General features: G+C 41.1%; 1 protein-coding gene and 1 long non-coding RNA gene across 6 annotated transcripts in view; one reads left to right on the forward strand and one right to left on the reverse strand.

Moving 5' to 3' along the window:
- Positions 1-9,258, reverse strand: part of DAPP1 (dual adaptor of phosphotyrosine and 3-phosphoinositides) — a 45,968-nt gene that overhangs the window by 22,837 nt on the left and 13,873 nt on the right. For 4 of the 5 annotated variants that reach the window (XM_015569999.1, XM_015569998.1, XM_015570000.1 and 1 more), the window contains 2 exons: positions 6,633-6,755; positions 3,761-3,894 (listed from right to left, as the gene is read on the reverse strand). In XM_015569999.1, the coding sequence (XP_015425485.1) occupies positions 3,761-3,894; positions 6,633-6,755 (257 nt within the window). The remainder of the gene's footprint in view (positions 1-3,760; positions 3,895-6,632; positions 6,756-9,258) is intronic. The other variant, XM_015570001.1, reaches the window with a different exon arrangement.
- The window catches only part of LOC107184545, a 9,780-nt gene continuing 7,609 nt past the window's right edge, over positions 7,088-9,258 (forward strand). The window contains exon 1 of the long non-coding RNA XR_001515402.1: positions 7,088-7,276. This is a non-coding gene — a long non-coding RNA (uncharacterized LOC107184545). The remainder of the gene's footprint in view (positions 7,277-9,258) is intronic.

Raw genomic sequence — 9,258 nt, forward strand, 5'->3', positions numbered from 1 at the left:
ATGTTTCTAGCTCTCTATCCCTCTCCCTTCCTCTCTGTAAAAAATCAATAAAATATATTTTAAAAAATAAAGTGAAATATACAATATGTGAGAAGATAAAAGAGTCACTGAGAAAAGTAAAGCAAGAGGGTACTTACTTATCTCTATGATATACTTGGGAAATGATTCGATTTTGAAAACTGGAAATAGCTTAAGAGTGCTTATGGGTATTAGTAATGAGAAATTAGAGTGAACAGAAACATTAATGGAGATTAGAGAGATTAAATGCAGATTATAGCAAGGGAAAGGGGGAATTATGCTAAGAGAATCTTAGAATTGTCAGGAAAGTTAGATCTTGTTTAGGGAATCTTCATTCTCCAGAGAAGGAACCAGAAATTCTTTGAGTTTAAAGCGTAGGGAATAGGAATAGAATGAAAAGAAAGATATCTTAAAATAGTATTCATCCCTTTAGATTAATATGTTTACTTATCTTGACCACAAATATGTTTTTATGATCCAGAACCAAGTGTTCTGGGTTTTACTCAATTGAAGACATTACATGTAACTGTAAGGCAAAGGTGTACGGTTGTTGGCTATTTGCAGTTCTTCTCTGTTATTCTCAGAGGTGGTGCCATTCCTGCCAGTGGATGAGTGTGAGACAGTCTCTCTTAAATAAACTCACTCTCCAGGCCCTGCAGGGTGAGTCTGGTCTGAATGGGGCCTGGGCTGAGAGGAGAAGCCTGAAATACCCAAGCCTAGTCCTTCCCATTCCGAGGACCTGGAGGTGAGAACCCTCACAGGGCTTCATCCATTGGGTGGGCAAATGCTTCCCCTGGTGATATTTTATCTAACTAAAACTTTAAGAAGAATTTGCTCTTCATCTAATGGTACACAAGGAATCATCAGTCTGGAGACCTCCTGATCTCTGATCATAGGGAGCCAACACCAGAAGCCAATTTCAAAACAAAACAAAACAAAACAAAACAAAACAAAACAAAACAAAACACTGTACAACCTCCTTCAGTGCTCACAGCCCACAGATAAGAAGGCTGGGCAATGGTTCGAGGCCACAGTTTATTCTGGCATGGGAACACTATGAGAGGCCCACAGAGAAGGGCCTGCCATAAATCCGTTACCATGCTGAGGAAGCCAATTCTTTCTTTCTTTCTTTTTTAATTGATTTTTTGAGAGAGGAAGATAGACAGAAAGAGAAAGAGAAACATCGATCTGAGAAACATTGATTGGTTCCCTCCTGCATGTGCCTTGACTGGGAATCGAACCCACCACCTTTTGGTGTACAGGGTGCTGCTCCAACCAACTGAGCCACACCAGCCAGGGCCAGAAGCCAACTCTTAAATGAACAAGAAGACACCTGTTTTTAGAAGGTGGCATCCAAGTTTCCATTCACCATTCTTCATAGGTCACAGACCTACTTTGCAGCTTCTGAGACCTTCTGTCTTTGAGTCATCATGACTTCAGCACATTATCTAGTTTCCTGGAGCCTATTACTCCCAGAGGGGCAAAATTGGAACACTTATTTGTCATGGGTTTTGCCCCTTGTTCCAGCTTCAGTGGCTTTGTTTTCATCTGGCTGGGACAGATAAGAGGGATATTTCGTAAGTTAGCAGAACCTAACTCAAGGGCTAGAAGCCAGTGAGTCATGTGCATATTCATCGGCACCAGGTTCTGTAGCAGGGGTTCTGAAATACCCAAGATAGCCTCAGAATGGGAAGGACTGGACGTGGGTATTTCAGTAGCAACAAATTCTCTATTGGATAATGAATAGAACAGAGGAGATTCAGTGGAGGGTATTAAAAGTTAGTTTCCTGAATTTTATTACTGTCAATAAAATAGTGATAGTACTATAAAATAATGATAATAATATAGCAAGCTTTAGCTTTGGAGAAAACTACTGTAGGAGTCAGGATTACAAATTCTTACAATCCCTAATGCATTAATCATGAGCCTCCTTTATCTAGATAAATGTATTTATGGGGTTTTTAGCATTGCCCCAAATTCACTGTCAATCTCAGGTGAGCCTCTTGCCTGGTGATTGGATCAGTGCCAGAAAGGTTCAACCAAAAAGCTCTGATTCACTTTCATCTGAAATTGTTTTGAAATCTGTTGGTAGGCAGAATGGGTAACTTTTCCCTAACTTCAAGAAAGTCCAGGAAAGAGTACAGAGAATGATTAAAGGGGTTGAAAATAGATTCTAGGAAGAGAGTTTAGAAGAAAGGAGCTGACTTTGGAGAAAGAAGAGAAAGCTGGAAGGTAATAATTATAATAGTTTTGAAGGCTACAAAGAGTTCCTCTTCATAGTCATCCATCCATTTGTTCACCCAAAGTGCCATGCACTATATCAGGATCTGGGGGACATGGAGAAGGACAAAGATAGAAGTTGACAAAGTTTTTGGCTTCAGAAATCTCCTCTCTATTGCCAGTGACCAAGAATTGAATAATACTAAGTGTAGGGTTGGACACAAGTAGGAAATAAGTCACAAGTGAAGGGATTTGAGAAATTGAAATGGTTGCCAAGGCCAAAGTAGCAACGGAAATAAATACATCCCTACCTACCATTTGGTTATGAGAACTACTTCTGGTTAAATGGTGAAGTAATTTTCAGGGCTGATAGGGGGAATTTCCACCATAAAAATAATTATAGCTTCAAGTTTATAGTTTGGGATATCCTATTATAGGCCTTGTAGGGTCAGTATAAAGTAAGGCAAATATTTTGTGGTTTCCGCTGTGCTTCTCATCTCTACTTCCCATTGCATGATTCATACCAGGGTCTATCCAGACCACAGAAATAGCAGAAAAGGAAAAGACAATGATGGCGTCTCTTCCCACCACACTGAAGTTAACAAAAAGCCCCCTGGCCATGTTTACCAAGAAAACAGTATGTACAAGTTCACGGTACCCAGCTGTGTTATCAAGTTGTGAGTTCCTCTGTGCCATAGGTTCTTGGAATTGCCAACTTTTGATTAACTGAGAATTACCATTTAGGACATATAAAATTGTGGCTCTATATCACAAATATAGGGATGGTCATTTATTTAAAAACTATGGACAAAAAAAACCTTTGATAATTCAAATACTAAGATAGTGCGTTTGTTTGCTTTTTAACTTTCATATTCTGCTTTGACTCTAACAACTCAGACAAATTTAAAATGTTTTAGCCATATGTAAGTCCAATTTAAAAACTTAAGAGAAACCAAGACAAGACAAACAGAATTTTATGATGAAATGAAGGAATTTCTCAGGACAGCAATTTTTAGTCAATATTTTCAATATTCAGCGATCTTTCTGGAAATTTAAATACAAATTATGTTTTTAAGAAGGTTCAAACTTATCTGTTATGGGTCTCCCCAATATGCAAACTACCCTACCTAAAAATTGTGAGGCATCAAAAAGTTATTCTTATTTTTTATTCTTTCTTTGTTTATTGTATATACTATTATAAAGTGACTAGGTCATTTTAAAGAAATTATGTACTTTTAATCAATCCTTTAAAAAATATTCCAACAAAAATTATTGTTTTCAGAAAGCACATTGTTTTCTCCTAAAGATAATACTGAGATACACATAAATATAAATTTATGTATATAATTTATTAATGTAGCATATGGCACAGTAATTGGGAAAAACTTTCTAAATAAATCCAATTGCCTGTTATACCCACATAATTCAATAGAATTGACAAGTATTTAATTGAAATCCACCTGTTCCTCCTCAGCCCAAAACAATGGCTCATAGGTCAAGTATCTATGTGTTCAGAGCTTACCTGTCTCGCTTCCAATCAAAGGCTGATTTGCAAAATGCTTGACAAAATCCTTCAAAGATGAGAATTCATTAAAGCCAAATTTAAACGAAAATCCGGTATATTCAACATGAAAGTGTTTGACAGAGTCTTTGGCTCTGAAAAGGAAAAATAAATGTTTATGTTATTATAATAAACTAGAGGCCTGGTGCATGAAAATTCGTGCACTGGGGTGGGGAGTCCCTCAGCCTGACCTGTGCCTCTCACAGTCTGGGAGCCCTCAGGGGATGGCCACCTGCCAGCTTAGGCCCACACCCAGGGGGATTGGGCCTAAGCTGGCAGCCAGACATCCCTCTGGCAGCCTGGGAGCCCTCGGGGAGGTCCAACTGATGGCTTAGCCATCAGTCAGATATCCTTAGAGGCTCCTGCCATCGCCACTGTGCTCGCAGCCATCAGCCTGGCTTGTGGCTGAGCAGAGCTCCCCCTGTGGGAGTGCACTGACTGCCAGGGGGCAGCTCCTGCTTTAAGAGTCTGCCCCCTGGTGGTCAGTTCCCATCATAGCGACTGGTCATTCCCCTGTTAGGGTCAATTTGCATGTTACCCTTTTCTTATATAGGATGAGTATCAGTTTTGAAGAAAAATAGTAACCTTAGGTATTTCATATCAACAGTCAATCCCCTTAAAAACTGAGAATTATGACATAATCATTGACATAGTTTGTTTTGGCAGAGTGCACTCTTGTGAATTTTTCACTCTAGTGGAAGATAAGAGGCAATTCTCCCTATGCATTCTGTAACTTGTGGAAAGAGTCCTTGAACATTAACCTCCTTAAGGAGCAGAAATTTAATAAGAGCAGGGAAGAGAGATGATGGAAATGGCAGGTTGCATCTTCTCTGTCCTCAGCCCTCCTCCCTTACTTGTTTGGGAGTTGGTCTGAATTCTGCTTCTGTCACTTAATTAGTTATGTAAGGCCAGCCCTTTTCCTTCCATGCCTGTTCCACTGCCTACTGACTAAAATATAAAATTCCCTGCATTGTCATTTCCCATCTCATTTTTGGAATGTAGCAGAGCATTAAATAAATTATAAATTACATAAGTATATATATATTTGAATCCCACTATTCTTCTCTTCTCTGTGCAGGGCATGCCCTGACTTTCACATGCTTCAGAAATCAGAATCAGCCCAGCTGGTGTAACTCAGTGGTTGAGTATCAACCTATGAACCAGGAGGTCACGATTCAATTTCCAGTTTGGGCACATGCCTGGGTTGCGGGAATGATCCCCAATGGAAGACATGCAGGAGGCAGCCAATCAAAGATTTTGTCTCATCATTGATGTTTCTATCTCTCCTTCCCTCTTCCTTTCTCTCTGAAGTCAATTAAAAAAAAAGAAAGAAGTTAGAATCATCTGGAGGCCTGGTTAAAACCCTGATTTCTGGGCCTTGATTCAGTAGATCCAGGGTGAGGTCTGAGAATTTGCAGTCCTACCACATTCTTAGGTGATACTACTGGTCTAGGGACCACACCCTGAGACATGTAATTCTCCTAAGAGTTTAGCTCAGACAGTTCCCTCCACCTGCAACTTCTTCTCCTTTGTTTCTGATCAAGTGTCCATTCAAATGCTACCGACTCCGTCAAGTATTGCAAGACCTGTCCAGCTTGCGTTACTTGCTTTTTCTCTCTCAACAATCCCAGGACTTATTTTGCTTCCTTTCATGACATTTATCACACTCTATTTTGCAGTGAGGTATTTGAAAATGTCTTATTGTTAATATGAAGCTACAATTCCTAAGAGCAAGTTCTTGGAATCTTCTATAATACTGGTCAAAGATGGTAGGCACAGATGTTCTTAAATATTTTTTTATTTTCCTGAGCTGGCCTATAGTTCCTGTCACCTCTGCTGATGGGTTTTTGTTTCTTTAGAGCAAAAGTTGCTGAGCTGGGTAGAAAAGAGGATTCAGAGAGAAAGGAGTATAGTTGTTGATACTGAGTTAGTGACAAGGAGGCCTGCACCACATGGGGCAGGAAAGAAAAGAGAAAACCTTATTGTGAGGGATCAGTGATCAACATGAGGAACTGGGACATGAAGGTAGATGGTGTCATCGAAAGAACAGTAATAAAATAGTAACAGTTTGAGATTATTGAGTAGGCGGCCAAGGCAGTTTCATGGAGTCCTCACTGGCCTGGTCTAAGCCAGGGGCAAGTGCCCGTGAGCCTGAGAAGACTTGCGACCTGCCATGAGAAGGCTAGGTGACAGATGCTGCCAAAGAGCCAGCGACTCCCCCGGCTTATATCTCTTGGCAAGGTCAACTTCTCTGATCGGGAGGCCGTCCCAGAGAAAGGGGCGAGGAGAGAGACCCTGGGAGGACTGGGCAGTCACTGTGGTTAGTGTACCTGGCAGGGACTAGGTTAATTTTGTTAACATCCAGGGGAAATGGGACCTGAGAAAGAAGGTCAGTGATTATAAGTGGCAAATCACTCTGATTTTCCAGGAAGTAAAAAATATTCAAAGGACACTAGGCCAGCATTCAGGGATCTGGATTCCGGTGCTGTTTGTATCGTTGGTTTATTGGGTATAGGATAGTTTACCACTTCAGGTTTCTGTTTCTTTATCCGTCAAGCAAACGGTTTCGGTTGTCAACCTTTCGGACCTCACACACCACCAGTGGTTGGAGGAAAGTCTCCTTCGGCTCTACCATATTTTACCTGCCAGTGGGAGGAGCCACAGTGTGTTTTAACAGTCTCACCACTCAGAGCTGGGAATCCTTGGATGGGCTGGTCTACCAAGAACCGAGAGGGTTTTGCTATCTGGCTATTTGAGTGTGATGATCAAGTCAATGGCCATGTCAGTAAGAGATGGGACCATGCTGAATTCATAGAGTTATTGAGCATCATACCTCACGGAGAGAGAGTACAGCCCGGTCCTCTCATTGCTGTCCCTCAGGAGGTAGCTACCGTCACATCCATTTGAGAGGAGCAGGGCCTCGGCTGCGTGGCGTGTGAGGTTGCCGTGGTACCACCTAGGAAGGAGAGAAAGTGCTTTCACTCAGGGCACACCGCAAGTGACTCTCCTCGCACTGGCTTTTCCTCTCGAGGATTATGACCTCAGCAATATTCCCCGCAGAGGGAGCCAGGAGACTAAGCTCTCAGCCGGAGCACCAGGGCAGGGAAATTCCTGGGTGTGGCTAAAGTGGGGAGCAGAGAGGGTTGGCTCCTAGCAAAGGGTTAGGGGTTAAATTGTATTCTGAAAATTCATATGTTCAAGACCTAACCCCCAAACCGGAGAATGTGACCTTATTTGGAAATAAGGTATTTAGCAAGTTGTGAGATCATTGTCATGGGCCCGAATCAATATGACCGGTGTCAGCTCATACAAAGGGGACATTTGGAGACAGACTTGCAAATAGTGAGAGTGCCATGTGAATGTGAAGATGACCATCTACAAGTCTAAGAGGGAGGGTTGGAACAGCCTTCCCTCACAGCCCTGAGCAGGAACCAACCCCATGGGCACCTTGATTTCGAGCTTCTAGCCTCCAGAACTGTGAGACAATACATTTCTTCTGTTTAAGCCACACATTTGGTGGTACTTTGTCATGGCAGTAGCAGACAAACATACAAAATTACTTTGTAAACAGGAAATATTTTAAAAGTCCAAATCAAAAATAACAGTAAGAGTAGGCTTTGGCCAATTTCCGCTCGTTCATTTGTTTTCGCTCTCACAGTCTCTCTTGTAAGTGTGGGACCACCTTTTGCAGTGTGGAAAACCATTGGGCTTTTATACTAGAGGCCATTGTCATGAGTGAAATGAAGTTGAGTACAAGGATTTCAGATGTTTTATGCGAGATGCAAGCCCCATCTAATATTGTTTCTAACTGACAAATATCTGAAGAGCTGGGAAAGTCCCAAAGAAATTCAAATTGATCTATGCATTAAAAATAAAAGTCATTTTAGAAAAGGTAACATCTGTCCATGGTAGAAGAAAAAAATTCCAAATACTTTTCAAAAGAAGACAGTGAAAATAAAGCTTTTTTCTTACCCTTAATCCTCAGTGTCCCTGGTCCTTTACCCAGAGGACACCTATGCTAACCATTTTCCTGTGTTTTCTCCTAAGAGATATCCTATGTATCTAGAGCGGCTATTTTCATTCAGTGTGCCACCAGAATTTTTAAAACATGCAATACCTGACTATTTAGTCAGGGGCACTGACCTCTTTTCTTTTAGATTGTCAAGTAAAAAAACGACAACAGCCAACACAATAAGCATCTGGTGTGAATGCCCTGTCTTAAACCATAAGTATATAGGTCATATAATAAATATAGGTCATATAATAGAGTTGCATATTATTGGTCATGTTGCATATTTGAGTGTGATGCTTCTGATTGGCTAATTCTTTTTATTTTTATTGATTTCAGAGAGGAAGGAAAAGGGAGAGATAGAATCAATGATGAGAGAGAATCATTGATCAGCTGCCTCTTGCATGCTCCCGATTGAGCCCAGAGACTGGGCATGTGCCCTGACCAGGAATTAACCCATGACCTCCTGGTTCATAGGTTGATACTCAACCACTGAGCCACAGTGGCTAGCCTGATTGGTTAATTCTTGGTACCAGAAATCCTTATATACAAGTATAGGCACCTGATTTTTTCAAAAGTCACTTGGAGCAAATAATAATAATTATTATTTTATAAGTCAATTAAAATTACAGTGGGGCCTTGACCTATGAGTTTAATTCATTCCGTGATGAAGCTCGTAACTCAAATTACTCGTATGTCAAATCAAAAAGTGAATGAGTGTGACACGTGATGCTGGGCTGATGTTGTGGCGTTCACTGTGACGTTCGCTGCGCCAACTAGCGGTGGGGTATCTGAAGCTGGCTTGTAACCCGAATTTTAGCTCGCAACTCAAAGCAAAAAATTGGCCAAGAGACGGCTCATATCTTGAAAAACTCATTAGTCGGGACACTCGTAAGTCAAGGCCCCTCTGTATACCCATTTTTAAAATATATATATTTTGATTGATTTCAGAGAGGAAGGGGGAGAGAAATAGAAACATCAAGATGAGAGAGAATCATTGATTGGCTGCTTCCTGGATGCCCCCTACTGGAAATCGAGCCTGCACCTGGAGCACGTGCCCTTGACTGGAATCAAACCTGGGACCTTTCAGTCTGCAGGCCGAAGCTCTATGCACTGAGCCAAACCAGCTAGGGCTATCCCCATTTTTTTTATCAGATCAGCAAATATACTTTTTGGTGTGCCACAGAATTTTAGTAATTAGTTTATGTGTGTCATGAGATAAAAAGGTGGAAAATTGTTAATCAAGAGGCATTTAAATATGTCCTCTCTCCTAACTCCATGGAAATAGAGCATTTTAGGCATACTCTTCTGCACCTTGCTCTTATTGCCTTAATGACATGGTGAAAGTGGTCCAGCCTGGTGATTAAGATGTAGCCTCCTGAGCAGGTGATAACTCTTACTAGCTGTACAAGTTACATAATTAATCTGAACCTCAGTTTTCTCGTCTGTA

This window comes from Myotis davidii, unplaced genomic scaffold (genome assembly GCF_000327345.1).
Source record: "Myotis davidii unplaced genomic scaffold, ASM32734v1 scaffold226, whole genome shotgun sequence".
Classification (NCBI taxonomy): Eukaryota; Metazoa; Chordata; class Mammalia; order Chiroptera; family Vespertilionidae; genus Myotis; species Myotis davidii.